At 42.2% G+C, this 16136-nt stretch overlaps 1 protein-coding gene across 6 annotated transcripts in view; it reads left to right on the top strand.

The window, feature by feature from the left end:
* Window positions 1–15113, top strand: part of LOC112136641 (C-type lectin domain family 12 member B) — a 127845-nt gene extending 112732 nt beyond the window's left edge. For 3 of the 6 annotated variants that reach the window (XM_036215742.1, XM_024258481.2, XM_024258482.2), the window contains 7 exons: window positions 8835–8913; window positions 11786–11881; window positions 11966–12073; window positions 12144–12326; window positions 12407–12567; window positions 13340–13461; window positions 13823–15113. In XM_036215742.1, the coding sequence (XP_036071635.1) occupies window positions 8841–8913; window positions 11786–11881; window positions 11966–12073; window positions 12144–12326; window positions 12407–12567; window positions 13340–13461; window positions 13823–13970 (891 nt within the window). In that variant the 5' untranslated portion in view covers window positions 8835–8840 and the 3' untranslated portion in view covers window positions 13971–15113. Of the gene's footprint in view, window positions 1–8508; window positions 8914–11785; window positions 11882–11965; window positions 12074–12143; window positions 12327–12406; window positions 12568–13339; window positions 13462–13822 lie in introns of those variants that run through there. The other 3 variants (XM_024258485.2, XM_024258487.2, XM_024258486.2) reach the window with 2 other exon arrangements.
* The last annotated feature ends 1023 nt before the right edge of the window (window positions 15114–16136 follow it).

Below are 16136 nucleotides of genomic sequence, written 5' to 3'. Positions count from 1 at the left end.
GCTGAAAAAAGAAGATTGTTGCATGACTTTTAAGAAACAGTTGAAACAGGCTCTGGGTGGTCAGGAGGTACTCCCAGATGACTGGATAACTACAGCTAATGTGATCAGGGAGACAGGTAGGAGTGTACTTGGTGTGTCATCAGGAAAGAGAGTTGATAAGGAGACTTGGTGGTGGAATGAGGAGGTGCAGGAGTGTATACGGAGTAAGAGACTAGCTAAGAAGAAGTGGGACACTGAGAGGACTGAGGAGAGTAGACAGGAGTACAGGGAGATGCAGCGTAAGGTGAAAGTAGAGGTGTCAAAGGCCAAACAAAGGGCTTATGATGACTTGTACGCTAGGTTGGGTAGTAAGGAGGGAGAAACTGCCCTGTACAGATTAGCAAGGCAGAGAGATCGAGATGGGAAGGACATGAGGCAGGTTAGGGTGATCAAGGATAGGAATGGTAATGTGGTGGCAGATGTCAGTTGTGTAATGGAAAGATGGAAAGAATACTTTAAAGAGTTGATGAATGAAGAGAATGAGAGAGAACAAAGAGTAGAAGAGGTGACGGTTGTGGAGCAGGAAGTAAGAAAGATTAGTAAAGGTGAAGTGAGAGGGGCTTTGAAGAGGATGAAGAGTGGAAAGGCTCTTGGTCCTGATGATATACCTGTGGAGGTATGGAAGTGTCTAGGAGAGATGGCAGTGGAGTTTTTGACCGGGTTGTTCAACAGGATCTTAGGTGGTGAGAAGATGCCTGAGGAATGGAGGAGAAGTGTGATGGTGCCCATTTTTAAGAATAAGGGAGATGTGCAGAGTTGTGGTAACTACAGAGGAATAAAGCTGATGAGCCATACAATGAAGGTGTGGGAAAGAGTAGTGGAAGCCAGACTAAGAGCAGAAGTGAACATTTGTGAGCAGCAGTATGGTTTCATGCCAAGAAAGAGCACTACAGATGCAACATTTGCTTTGAGGATGTTGATAGAGAAGTACAGAGAAGGTCAGAGAGAGCTCCACTGTGTCTTTGTAGATCTGGAGAAAGCTTATGACAGAGTGCCCAGAGAGGAACTATGGTATTGTATGAGGAAGTCTGGAGTGACAGAGAAGTATGTCCGAGCAGTGCAGGACATGTATGAGGGCTGTAAGACAGTGGTGAGGTGTGCTGTAGGGGTGACAGAGGAGTTCAAGGTGGAGGTGGGATTACATCAGGGATCAGCTCTGAGCCCCTTCCTGTTTGCAATGGTGATGGACAGACTGACGGATGAGGTTAGACAGGAATCACCATGGACTATGATGTTTGCAGATGATATTGTGATTTGTAGTGAGAGCAGGGAACAGGTGGAGGTGGAGTTAGAGAGGTGGAGGTTTGCCCTGGAAAGGAGAGGAATGAAGGTTAGCCGCAGTAAGACAGAGTACATGTGTGTGAATGAGAGGAACCAGAGTGGAAGAGTGAGGTTACAGGGAGAAGAGATAAAGAAGGTGGAGGAGTTTAAGTATTTAGGGTCAACAGTACAGAGTAATGGAGAGTGTGGAAAAGAAGTGAAGAGGAGAGTGCAAGCAGGTTGGAATGGGTGGAGAAAAGTGTCAGGTGTGATGTGTGACAGAAGAGTTTCAGCACAAATGAAAGGAAAGGTGTACAAGACTGTGGTGAGACCAGCCATGTTGTTTGGACTAGAAACAGTGGGACTGAAGAAAAGACAGGAAGCAGAGCTGGAGGTAGCAGAGATGAAGATGCTGAGGTTCTCTTTGGGAGTGACCAGGATGGATAGGATCAGGAATGAATACATCAGAGGGACAGCACATGTTAGAGGTTTTGGAGATAAAGTCAGAGAGGCCAGACTGAGATGGTTTGGACATGTCCAGAGGAGAGACAGTGAACATACTGTATTGGTTAAAGGATGCTGAATCTAGAGCTGCCAGGCAAGAGGTCTAGAGCAGTGGTCCCAACCTTTTGTTGCTGCGGACCGGTCAACCCGTGAAGATTTTACCACGGCCCGAGGGGGGATGAAATAAGATCAACTCTATAAAATAAATAAAAAGGAACAAAATGTAACACAAACTTTTACTTCCAGTGTCTCCGTACCTGCATGCCTTTGTTGTTATATTTTTTCAGTGTTTTATCTTTCTTTGCAATTTTATTACATATCCTATGGATACTTTTTTAAATAACTTGGCTCCACCATGCGATCGCCGTCTTGTTTATTCAAGAGAAGAACTTTTTGCGCTGAAAACCAACGTCGGGAAGCAGCACAACGTTCCGGCCGAGCTGAGGGGAAAATACAGGGGCTGCAAAGCGGGAGCGAAGCTGAAGGCCCGGCAGAGACGTTTCAAGCCGGCGATCCCCTCGGTGCTTATGGGGAACGTTAACTCGCTGCCGAACAAGATGGACGAGCTTTCTGCACTGAACAATCAACGGAGTTATCGTGAGTGCAGCTTGTACATCCTGACGGAAACGTGGCTAACCGACGCGACACCGGATGCTAACGTGGATCTACCGGGCTTTACTGCCGTGAGGGCCGACAGAGACACGCTCGCTTGTGGGAAAAGCAAAGGCGGAGGGCTCATCATTTATGTCAACAACCGCTGGTGCTGCCCGAAACATGTCTCCGTGAAAAAGGTACTGTGTTGTCGGGACTTGGAGCTGTTAGCCGTTAGCATGCGGCCATATTACATGCCGAGGGAGCTGAGTCACGTGATCGTGCTTTGTGTTTACATCCCGCCGAGCGCGGACGCGTCTGCAGCCTGTGAGAAGATCCACTCAGTAACAGCAAGGCTACAGACAAAGCACCCCGAGGCATTTATGGTCATATCTGGGGACTTTAATCATGCTTCCCTGGACTCCACCTTGGCCTCCTTCCACCAGGCTGTAGACTGCCCCACGAGGAACAATAGGACAATAGACCTGTTGTACAGCAACGTGAAGGACGCTTACACAGCCACCCCCCTCCCCCCACTTGGAAAGTCCGATCACAACCTTGTGTTCCTGCAGCCACAGTACACCCCCCTGGTCAAAAGGATGTCAGCCACCACACGCTCCATCAGGAAGTGGTCACCTGAGGCTGAAGATGCTCTGAAGGACTGCTTTGACACCACTGACTGGGATGTACTGCTGAAACAACACGGTGAGGACCTGGAGGAGCAGACTCACTGCCTGACAGGTTACCTAAACTTCTGTTTGGATGTAGTCTCCCCCCAAAAGACTGTACGCTGTTACCCCAATAACAAGCCTTGGGTAACACAAGAGGTGAAAGCGGCCCTCAACAGGAAGAAGGTGGCTTTCATGAAGAAGGACAAAGAGGCTATGCTATCAGCACAGAGGGAGGTGAAACATCGCCTGAAAGAGGGGAAGGACACCTTCAGGAGGAAGGTGGAGAAGAAACTGGGTGAGAACCGTATGAGGGAGGTCTGGGACGGTGTCAACACCATCACAGGCTTCAGAACCAAAGCGACAACAGCGGGGGGGACAGTGGAGGAAGCTAACAGGCTGAACAAGTTTTTTAATCGTTATGACCAGCCCACTGTCCCCCCTCCCCCACCACAGGACTCACCTTCACTGACTTCATCCCCTGTGCAGCCTCCACCACCCCTCCCCCCTTCTCAACACCTCCCCCAAATAACAGCTGACCAGGTGAGGGGAGAACTGAAGAAGCTTCACCCAAGGAAAGCAGCCGGCCCTGATAGAGTGCCCCCCCGTCTCCTCAAGACATGTGCTGCTGAACTTGGGGAGCCACTCCAGCATGTTTACAATCTGAGTCTGCAGCTGGGAAGGGTGCCCTCCATGTGGAAAACATCGTGCATCGTTCCAGTTCCCAAGAAAAGCCGTCCTGGTGAGCTGAACGACTACAGACCGGTGGCGCTCACATCTCAGCTGATGAAGACTCTGGAGCGGCTCTTCCTCAACCTCCTCAAGCCTCAGGTTCAACAGGCTCAGGACCCCCTGCAGTTTGCCTACCGAGCAGGTGTGGGGGTGGATGATGCCATCCTCTACCTCCTGCACCGAGTCCAAGCTCATCTGGATCAGGGGAGTGGCACAGTGAGGATCCTCTTCTTGGACTTCTCTAGTGCCTTCAACACGATCCAGCCACCGATGCTACTGGACAAACTGAGGGAGATGCAAGTGGAGCCCTGCTTGGTGTCCTGGATTGCTGACTACCTCACGGAGAGACCGCAGTACGTCAGACTACGGGGCATCACCTCAGACACCATCATCAGCAGCACAGGAGCACCCCAGGGGACGGTGCTGGCCCCCCTCCTCTTCACCCTCTACACCTCAGACTTCTGCTACACCTCGGAGCTGTGTCACATACAGAAGTTTGCTGACGACACAGCCATTGTGGGGTGTATCAGGGACGACGGGGAGGACGAGTACAGGAGTGTAATCAGTGACTTCGTCTCCTGGAGTCAGATGAACCATCTCCAGCTTAACACCTCGAAGACCAAGGAGCTGGTCATCGACTTCAGGAAGTCCAGCCCACAACCACAACCTGTGACCATCAGAGGCGATGAGGTGGAGATTGTAGGCGACTACAAGTACCTCGGGTTGTGGCTGGACAACAAGCTGGACTGGACACGCTGCACAGACCACCTGTACAAGAAGGGCCAGAGCCGTCTGTACTTCCTACGGAGACTGGGATCCTTCAACATCTGCAAGAAGCTCCTGTGGATGTTCTACCAGTCGGTGGTGGCCAGCACTCTCTTCTATGCCGTGGTCTGCTGGGGGGGCAACCTGACAAAGAGGAGTGCTAACAGACTGGACAAACTGATCAGGCGTGCGGGCTCTGTGGTCGGCATGAAGCTGGACCCCCTGCTGATGGTAGCAGAGAGGAGGACACTTAACAAACTGCTGGCTATAATGGACAATACCAGCCACCCTCTGCACTCTGTCATCGGGAAACAGAGAAGCCTGAGCAGCAACAGGCTGCTCCTCCCTAAGAGCAGGACCAACAGACTCAGAGACTCCTTTGTCCCCCGAGCCATCAAGCTGTACAACTCTGCATTCGGCAGGAGGGGGAGAGGGAGGGTCAAGAGGGGAGGGGCGTAGCAGCCTGAAACATCAAACATCACACAAGCAATAAGACATGTGCAATACTTTTAACAATACTTACCAGTGCAATATGTACATACACTCAGGGTATTGTGCAATGTTGATTTTCTTCATTATTTATATTTTTTTCTATTGTATATTTAGCTATATTACTTATTTTGCTATTTTATTTTATTACTTCATTTGTTATTCTATTTTACTTATTTTGTATTTTTACTGCTGTACGGACGCTGGTACTTGAATTTCCCTGAGGACCTCCAAAGGGATTAATAAAGTATTTTCTATTCTATTCTCTATTCTAAACATCAGTTATGGATGCTCAAAAAGAAACAAATCTGAATACGTTGAAGCTCCATGCAAAAACTTCAATAGAAACATTTTGAGAGGAAGACAGTTTTTACAAAACAAAACTTAAACTTGTGACTTTGAATGCCCCTCTACCTGCACACGCTTACCTGCATGCACCGCAAAGGTCCCCTTTTCTTCTCCACTCCCCACCCCCGCCCCACTGAAATGAGCATCTGAATGGATGAGCTCGTTCCAGCATTTCTGTGACCGTTCTAACGATTAGATTCGTTCATTAAAGTCACATCTCTCTGCAAACAAGCACGGTGTGTGAGAATCCCCTGTTCTTGCTTCTGTTCTGTCCCTAAATTATCCGATCCATTTGCAAACAAAGCTTCCACATGCAACTTCTCTCGTGTTACATGCCGCCAGACTGCTTTTAGCACTCAAGCTAATCGAGATAATCCTGTCGATTTTCAAAATAAAAGATTTCCATCTCAAAGAAAAAAAAAAAATTCTCCCGCAGCCCGGTGGCAAAGGGTCCACGGACCGGTACCATGGTTGGGGACCACTGGTCTAGAGGAAGACCAAAAAGGAGGTTTATGGATGCAGTGAATGAAGACATGAAGATGGCTGGTGTTAAAGTGGAGGATGCTGAAGACAGGCTTAGATGGAGGAAGCTGATTCGCTGTGGCGACCCCTGAAGGGAAAAGCCGAAAGGAAAAGAAGTTCATTCCTCACTATAAAGAACCCCAAAGCGGCATTTTGATCCGTTCATGCATTTAAGAGTAATCCTCTAAAAACCTGCACTGTCTGCAGCAGCCCCTCCCATACCCACAAACGAGTGGGTGGAAACGTGCTGACGTAAGATCAATGCCAACATCTCCCTCCAGGAAGAGTCTGCTCTGACAGCTCCGCCCCCAGACTAACGCAACACTCATTTTCTCCATATCAATGATGATATGATGATGATCAACAAAAAAAACTTTCATTTTAGATGAAGAATACCATTTATCTTCCGGTTGTGTCCTGTCTTAAATAAATTCCAGATGTTTGTTACTTTAGGCGTGGTGCTCCTTGGAGAGTTTTAAATTGTTAAAAAAAAAGTTTTGAAGAAAATAAAAAGATATAATAATTTTAAAAATAGTTATATGTCATAGATTACCAAGGTCACATAATGATTATTGCAATGTTTGCTATATCAAGAGACCACCGATTTCGTGAGTAATGTATCGTGAATCGCATCGTATCATGAGTAACCCTGAAATTCCCAGCCCTATTTGGTTGTATAGTCTGTCAGACAACAGTGCTAAAATCAGCTAAAGATTACTAGGAAATACTCAGACTAACTTATCTGATCAGACCGTAGAGGAAGAGATTCATGAGGAAGTACACTCATCTCAATAAAGAGGAAGTCTTACTGCTTAAAATACAATAGTTCAGTCTGAGTTGTTCCAGAAACAAACAAAAAAAACAATCTTTTAGCATCTTAAACTGCTTTTTACCAACTAATCCAATCACTTTCCTCCTAGAAGTTCCTCAAATGGGTCAAAGTTTGATCTTTAAAACAGACTGGAATAACTAAAACATGAACTCAGTTTAATCCAATTAAAACTAAGTTTCACTGTACAAAAGCCGATCTAAATAAATTGTTCCGAAATGTGGGTCTTGCTAACTTTTTTGTGGCCATTATGGACTGCTCAAAAAAATAAAGGACACACCTAAACAATTCAATGTTACTCTAAGTCAATCACACTTCTGTGAAAGCAAAAAATGTGCCAGTAGCAAGTTACTCTTAAATGCTGACAGTGTTGTCCAGCTGTACCATGAGATGGCGTCTTCAACCAGACAAGTGGTCACGGTAGTGCAACTCATCCAGGACGGCACATCAACTTGAGCTGGGGCAAGAAGATTTTCTGTCTGCCAGTGTAGTGTTTAGAGTATGGAGGCGCTACCAGGAGAAAGACCAGTACATCAGGAGATGTGGAGGAGGCTGTAGGAGGGCAATAACCTTGCATCAGGACCACTGCCTCCTCATGTGCAAGGAGAAACAGACAGAGTCCAGTAAAATGACCTCTAGCAGGCCACAAATGTGCATGTGTCTCCTCAAACTGTTAGAAACAGACTCCATGAGGTGGTATGAGGGCCCTACGTCCACAGGTGGGAACTTGTGCTTACAACCCAACATCATTTAAGACGTTTGGCATTTGCTAAACAACACCCAGATTTGCAAATTCACTCCTATGCTCTTCACAGATGAAAGCAGGTTCACACTGAGTCAAAACTCCACACATAAATAATACATATCCACTCGTGTATTGAACATTCCTTATGGAAAATTCAGACACCTGTGTGTGCTTCTCTGCTCCTGCGCGCTCGTGTTTAATCCTCCCGTGAGAAGAAAAGTCACAGCGAGAGAGATACTGTCTACTTCCGCATATGTGAGCTAGTCCTCAGGCATGAGTGATAAATGCCCGCTAGCAGAATCTCAGTCAGCATGCACAGCATTTTGTCATGTGCGCTCTCAGGGGCTCTGGCTCTGCTGGTGGAGCTACTTTCTGCCGCGCAATCAGAACTAAACTGACAACTTTAAGTCCAGCACTGGGCGACCTCAGCGTCAGCGAGGGTTCATACTTTGAAAGCAAATCACATAAATAAGAAGGGCCAAGACCATAAAAAGATTCATAAACAATTAAAAGAAACTTAAAATCAAAATCAATTACTTTTTCTTCTTGCGGGAGGATTAAACACAAGCACACAGGAGCAGAGAAGAGCACGTGAGTGTCTGAAATGTCTGTGAGGAATGTTTGATACATGCCTGTTAATTTCTTTTTTATGCATGGAGTTTTGACTACAAAATAACGCCATAGATCAGCCTATTGTGTGTTTTTTCGCTTTAATTTTGAGTATGATTCCCCTTCCAGATCTACATAAGCTAATAAATTAAATTTCCAAAAATAGCTTGAATGTGGTAGTTGTCAGCACATGCAACTACGTAAAAAATAAAGCATTTAAAAAGTATATTTCCTTTGTTAGAAGAATTTAAACATAGCACATAATAACAAAATTAAATGCACAGAAATAGAATATTATTTGATATGTTAATGGTTTGAAATTGTTTTGAAGTGTCAATCCATTCAGTGTTTTTTATTATTATTATTATTGTTTCTCAAGTACTTTTTATTACATTCTTTGTTTAAAATGGTTTGTTCTATGACATATATGATTAGCTAACAAGAATTCAATGTTTGTAAGATACAGTGGAATCACCTAATGGGAATGAATTTTAGACTGTCTCCATTGTCCTGAGAAAGGCTGCCCTCGGCACAGACTGGTGTAACTCCAGGCCTGGCTTCAGTTTCTTCTTGTTTTTCTCCATGACTCAAATGTGCAACAGGATAACACGTAACTCAGCTGTACCCCCAAAAAGGAGAACTGAGTGTCCGTAAGAGCACTTTCTGTGCTTTTGTTGGTCAAAGTCTCAGTGTTTCCAGAGTGGTTGCTAAGATTTTCTTTGTTCTGTTTAAGATCTAAATGAAGGAGGGAATGGAGCAGGATCTTAATTATATAGATGTGACTTTTCAGGCCAACCACACATCCGCACAAGGTGAGACTTTTTTCTCCATTTTTGGTAATTATAAACTTTTAAATTTAGGAAATTATACAAAACCATAAACAGCTTCTGTTTTGTTTGAACTTAAATGGGATTTGATGATCTCTTCAATGGAAGTCCAAAATACACTCTTTCTTTGTTAAACTGTTGTACTGTTGTACTGTTTTACTTATAATACAACATACATCTCAAATTGTTCAGTTTTAAGCTTAAAAAATGATAAAACAATTGAATTTTTTGACAGTTCGGACCAAATTGAATTGAGACACTTTGGTTATTTTGATGTTTGTGTGGACCGAGTGATTGTTTCTACTGCAGTTTGAGTTCCAGAAGATGAGCTGTAACAATGTTGTGAACGGATGTTTGTTTCTTGTTTTGTCCCACTAGAAACATTTTTACAGTTTAATTTATTCTTACATATAGGTAAAACATGAGGAAGAATACATTTATATGATTATATGATTTTAAATAAAATAGCCAAAAACTGTCTGTTGAGTTGATTTCAGTTTCTCCAGAAATGATTCTGTTAGATGTAAAAAGTAATGCAGACTTGATTGAGACACTTTGGTTATTTTGATGTTTGTGTGGACCAAGTGATTGTTTCTATTGCAGTTTGAGTTCCAGAAGATGAGCTGTAACAATGTTGTGAACGGATGTTTGTTTCTTGTTTTGTCCCACTAGAAACATTTTTACAGTTTAATTTATTCTTACATATAGGTAAAACATGAGGAAGAATACATTTATATGATTATATGATTTTAAATAAAATAGCCAAAAACTCTGTTGAGTTGATTTCAGTTTCTCCAGAAATGATTCTGTTAGATGTAAAAAGTAATGCAGAATAAGATATCTTAAAAACTGCCATCATTGTGTCCTCTAAAAAATGTGACGACTGATTTCAACACAAAATGAAATAACTCAAATAATCTAAAAGCAGCTTTCTCTGCAGCTTTAAGGTTCTAAAGAAACACAGTAAGATGCATCATCCATCCACAGAGAAAACTGAACAAGTTTTTTGCTCAGTCTCCACAAACTGAGCAGACCTGAATTTGAGGATATTTGATGTGTGGGAGGGTCAAGAGGTAAAAGCAATCCTGTTAACCCTTTAACACAGAAGATTTTTTTGGCAATAGCAAATAACACACTTTTGACCCCAGATTCTGAAATGAAGAAAAGAAACGTTGCAGCAGATTCTGATCATATTGCAACACAATATGCAACACTTATTTTGGCAGCATGTTAGATATCGGTAAAGAGTTGCCTTTCTCTGCGTCAGAATCTGCGTCACCTACTTTACTTTGGTTGCGCAAACACTACTACAGCTAAATATATTTTCATCAAATATTTAGAAGAAGATGCTTAACTATGTTTTATGCCGCTTTTGTTCAGCTCTGTCTTCTGACATAAAAAGGGTTTGATAATTTTAAGTTCTAATGGAGGAACTTTGTCTGATTTTACATTGAGATTACTATACTGTGTCAACAGATGAGGTTGAAATTTCTGGTGCATAATTTTTAAATATGTGAAGGTCACAGACTGCATCTTCTTATGGTTTTTTTAGGAGCCTCTTGTGGATTAAAACCCGTCAGTCTGTCTGCCCGCCCATTGATCCATTTTCGTAACTCGTTGTATCCCTTTCAGGGTTAAAGGGCTGCCAGAGTCCATGGCACTTGTTGGGTGAGCTTATTACAGAGTCTAGATTAAAACCATTGATTAAAAGAAAAAAAAAGCACACATATGAGTGGTTTAAGATGCCCATATCGCTGACAGACCACAGAGGCTGAGACCCAAGTCTCTAGTAAACTTTGAGCATTTAACTTCCATCCATCAATCTTCCTCCACTCATCTGGAACCGGGTCACAGAGGCAATAGTCTATGCAAAGATATCCAGACTTCCCTTCCCCGCCCACTTCCTCCAGCTCCCCGGGGCGTTCCCAGGCCAGCTAAGAGACATAGTCTCTCCAGCGTGTCCTGGGTCTTCCCCGGAGCTCCACCTAGTGGGACATGCCTGGAACACCTCTCCAGGGAGGTGTCCAGGAGGCATCCGGACCAGATGCCCGAGCCACCTCAACTGGCTCCGCTCAATATGGAGGAGAAGCGGCTCTACTCCAAGCTCTCTCCGGGTGAACGAGTTTCTCACCCTATCTCTAAGGGAGCGCCCAGCATCCTCTGGAGGAAGCTCATTTCAGCTGCTTGTAGTGGGGATCTCGTTCTTTCGGTCATGGCCCAGAACTCATGACCATAGATAAGAATTGGAATGAAAATTGACCAGTAAATTGAGAGATTTGCTTTCTGGCTCAGCTCTCTCTTTGCCAACACAACGCCTGTCAATATCATGCTCAAATCTTCCATCACTCATGAAAAAGATACCAAGATATTTAAACTCCTCCACCTGAGGCAGGAGCACTCCACCCATCTAACTTCTTGTCTAAAATCAAGTTGTCAATAAAAAAATATTTGTTAAAAATGACTGGAGGTTTTGAAGCTCCTTAGGTAGATATGGTAGAGATCTGGACTGTCCAGGTCTGTCATGAGAAGACGAGTTCTGGGTTTGGACTATGATGATGTCACCCTCAGGAAATGTTTTGGGCTGAATAATGAACTTGTTTTGTGATTGAACAATGACAGTGGAAAAAGTTTTTGAAAGTTTTGGAGAAAAAAAGTGTTTTTTCTTGATGAATTTAGTTGAACTTTATTTGTGTTTTTCATAAACACAACATGTTTTTTAATGCCTGGACAGTGGATTTGATATTAATGTGCATCATTTCGCATTCAGTTGTTCATGATACCCCACATTACTTCAAAATGAGAAATAAAAAGACTGGTAGTTTGACAGACTTGATCCTGACTTTTTTAACCTTTACAGGCTTTTTCACTGCAGAAAAAACGCAGAACATGGAGGTCATCTATGATGAGGTGAAGACAGGAGAGACGTCCTGGGGCACACATCCAACAACCTCAGGTCATTTGCAGTTTTTACAGAAAACAAAAGAACACACTTTGGACTTCATTACAAATATCTTACTTTTTTTTGTTTCAAGTTTAGACAATAAGAGCAAACCTACACTTCACGGTCGTCTTGGTCTAGCTGCTGCCAGTTTAGGCATCATTTGTCTCATCCTGGTGTTTGTCATCACCTCTCTCAGCATCTTCTGTAAGTTCCTTCCATCCTTGTTTCAAAGTGTGAGAACAACAACACCAACTCTCTGTTTGCCTGACTGCAGTCACACAGGAACAGAGAATACAGAGCATGGTAACGGCGCAGAACCAGCAGCTGCAGACGGAGAAAGCCGCCTTACAGAGACAGATGCAGAACCTTAGCAGAGACCGAGACCGAATGAACTGGACCATCGCAGTCATCATGGACTACCAAAACTTCCCTGTGACCGAACTCTGTCCACAGAAAGGTGTTGTTTTAAAACCCCTCGTTGAATTTGAAGAATGTAACATACACTTATATAACTTTGTGTTTTGTTTTGTCCTTCAGTATGTAAACCTTGCTTGGACGGTTGGGTTCTATTCCAGTCAAATTGTTACCTTTTTACAAAAGATGAGTATTTCAAAAATTGGAAAACTTGGAAGAAAAGCCAGGAGTTCTGCAAAGAAAAGAATGCTGATCTGGTGGTGATTGAAACCTTGGAGGAACAGGCAAGACTCACTTCATTTTTGATATTTAGAACAAAAAAATGTTTCAAATAGTCCATCAACTCTTTAACAAGCTTTCAGCTGTTTTGACTACAGGATGTTTGAGTTTACATAAATTATTTTTGACTGTTGTATTTTGCTAGTTAAAAATTAAATTCCCCTCTGATCATCTTTTGATGTATTTCAAAGCGTTCCCAGTCTTTTAACTGTTATTATGCAGTTTTTAATTTAAATAAAAACTGTCCACAGCGTGAGCTTGCTGGTCACCCACAGACGTCGCTGCTTAATGGCCAATCTGGATTTACTCATGAACAAAAACAAACAGTTCATACTGGTCAATATTTCAGACTTGTGCAGCGTTTTACTCTGTAATATTTGTGGATAAAGTGAGAAGGAAGGACCACACAGACTGATCCAAACAGATCTCCACCAGATCTACCACGTCTATGACACAGACTCATTGAAGCTTTGCAACTTTCAATCACAAGTCATCTCATATTTCATGAGGAAATGATTTCAGTCTGTTTGTAGTTCTATGATTCTGCAGTTCTTGGAAAAAGTAGAACAAAACAGAAAAAAGTTACAACAAAGATCACCCATTTGTTTTATTTTCTTTTTCATTGAATGCAATATAGTGAAGAGATGTCCATAAGAAAAAAAAAGTGTTTATCTTATTAATGCTAAATGTTTCTTCTTCGGTATTTTTACAAAATAAAGTACAAAATCAAACAAAGTATGTTTTTACTAATGATATTCTACTTTATTTTACATGCAGGAGTTTATTATTAACAACACAAGTCAATATGACAGTTCAAAACACGGCTACTGGATTGGCTTGAGCAAGACCGACTCGTCTGGCGCATGGGTCTGGGTAAATGGAGGAAACTTCACTATGATGTAAGCAACACAAGCATGTTTGCACCAATACGAACCCGCGTTTATGCACACACCTTCACCATCACTGGTGCTGACATGTATCGGAATTTTTTTTTTTTAAAGGGAAGTAGAACCCACTTCCTCTCACTCCCTTTCAAGTACAGAATAAAACTATTTGACAATCATCATAGTTATAAATTCAAATTGTAATGTTCTTAATCATATTAGAAATATTTTACATATGGATATGAATCTGTTGTCTTCTTTTGTTTAGTGTTTTAAAACCTATAAACTAATTAAAAATCTCTGAATGTCCCTGTGTGTTAGTGAAGGTTAACCTCCAGATGACAGAATGTGACATCATGATGATTTTCTCTCTTAGGCTCTGGGCGACAGAGGAGCCGGGCTACACTCAGGCCTGTGCCTTAAGTAAACCACAAGCAGATCCTGCGGCCAGCTGGGACAAAGCGAGCTGCACCATGCGGAACCGCTGGATCTGTGAGACCAGAGCTCTGATCAAACCCGATTAGACATCAAAGTGTAAATGTGTGACGTTTCTCAAATATTTGGAAAAGTCTGTTCCATTCTTGTGTGTGTTTGAACGGTATTTAAACTAAACATTTATGCACCTATAAAGGTCTTTGTTCAGATTTTTTTCTTTTTTGTATACATAGAAAGATAATAAAATATGTTATTTGTCATGGTGGACTTTTTAGCATAAAAACAACCCAAAAATCAAGGAGCAAAAGGTCTAGAGAAAGGGTTAGCGGGCTAACATGTGAAGGTTTCCCGACTTGCTTCACATCAAGAATCCGTGGAGGAGCTAAAGATCCGGCTGATGTCTCAAACTAAACAGAGTTGGAGCTTATCAGTAAAAACCACCAGAGGTTGATCAGAAATGATAGAAACTTTTTCGTTACCACTGTGTATGCTTACTTGAATGGGACTGTTTAAATGGTTCAGCTGATGTTCTCTTTTAAAGGAGGCAGTAATACTAATAACTGTATTACTAACAATCCAGATGATTTATTTATTTATTTATTCTGCTTCCCTATAACGGAGCTGTAGTTCCATTTCAGAATAATGACGTGCAGCTGATTTTTTTCAGTTATTACTCTGCTGAAACCATGATGTTTGCCATGTAATTTATTGAACTTCCGTTTGTTTAGCAGAAACATTTACTTTGCTTTTGCCAAAGATTGTTTCACACAAACTAGACCACAGTTTGACTGTTACGGCTGTGGCCGGATTTGGTTTGGTATTTTCTTTTGGTTCTATGTATTTTTGTCAGAGTGGGACTGCTTTGTGTTTTGTGGATCTTTGTGTGTCTTTCTGTGTCAGTTTGTTTCAGGTGTGGTGCTGGAGGGCGTGGCTCGCCATTGGACCAACGCTTCAGCATTGGTCTTTGTGGTCGTGTTTTGGTCCCACTCTGTGTTTAGTGTTTGTTATTTGGGTGAACGGCCATTTTCTTTAGCATGTTTTCTCTTGTTAGTCCAGGGAGGTTAGTGTTTGTCATTCTTTAACTTTTTCTTTTGCGGGTAAGCTCCCCGTTGAGTTAGGTGGGATTTTGTTGATTTTATCCTTGGTTCACCCTGAAGCCTTTTGCTTCACATTTAAGTTATTGATTGTTTTTGTTCTTGTAAATAAATGTGTTAAACGTTTTATGGAGACAATCTGTGTTTGTGTTTTGTTACACATTTTTCTTTAATTTACCTTTATGCTATGCCCCAGACCCCCAGACAATATGGGGCGTAACACTGACTCCATGGTTAAGCGGCGTTCTGTCAGGTGTGGACCCGTTTTTTAATTTCAGCAGATTTGGGTGAATTATGACAGAATGTTGCTGTGTCCAAATAAAACATTTTAATGAGAAAAATGATACTGTCTAAAACTTTTATGCCACATTGGTTTGTGGTTTGATATTGAAGGTATTTTAGCACAAACTTTTTTGTCTGAAGCAACATTTTCAAATGTTGCTGCATATTGAAAGCAAAATTCTGGCTTTTCCCTGTGACCTCAAACTTCTCCTTTTTCAGCCTGACTCTTGTTCAGTGACGGTTAAATGGACTGTTCCATATTTAAAAATGTCAGCTGACTGACAGGATGAAGTTTATATTTTGACCTTGACCACAAACGACATTTGTGCAGACCAGCCAGTTTGTGCTACAAGGAAGGTCAGAGAAGAATTGTATTTTTTAAAAGAGCTTAATGAATGAAATGCTACAGTGTTAGTTAGTTGTGGCCAATGCTATTTTTTTTTATTTCTTTTTTACATTAATCTGTGGGCATATTGTCCTTACAATTCTGATAAGAACTTGCAGAACTTTATATTTTATCTTGTGTCTAAATTTTATGTGACGTCGGCTAGAGAGAGGAGAGTTTTGTGTACGAGCGAGTTTGTCTTATCTTTTGTTTGTAGATAAATTTAGTTTGGTGTAAATGTGTGTGAGGTCTTTTTTATTATTATTTGTTGGACTGCTTTGTGTTTTGGACCCCCTTTAAAATAAGATGTTGCATCTCAAGAAGCCTTCCATTAACAACAAAATACATTTAAAAAAATAAATGAATTGTTGTGACAACAGCATCACGGTGAAGTACAGTAATCAGCTGGACAGACTGATGAGGAAGTTTGTTTTTGTGCTGGTTCATGGTGGAGGATAGAATAAAAGATTCAGGCGGGGGCAGGGAACGCACCT

The sequence above is a fragment of the Oryzias melastigma genome, linkage group LG16, assembly GCF_002922805.2.
Source record: "Oryzias melastigma strain HK-1 linkage group LG16, ASM292280v2, whole genome shotgun sequence".
In the NCBI taxonomy this organism is placed as follows: Eukaryota; Metazoa; Chordata; class Actinopteri; order Beloniformes; family Adrianichthyidae; genus Oryzias; species Oryzias melastigma.
Note: the sequence above shows the minus strand (reverse complement) of the source record. Positions and strands in the feature narration are given on the sequence as shown.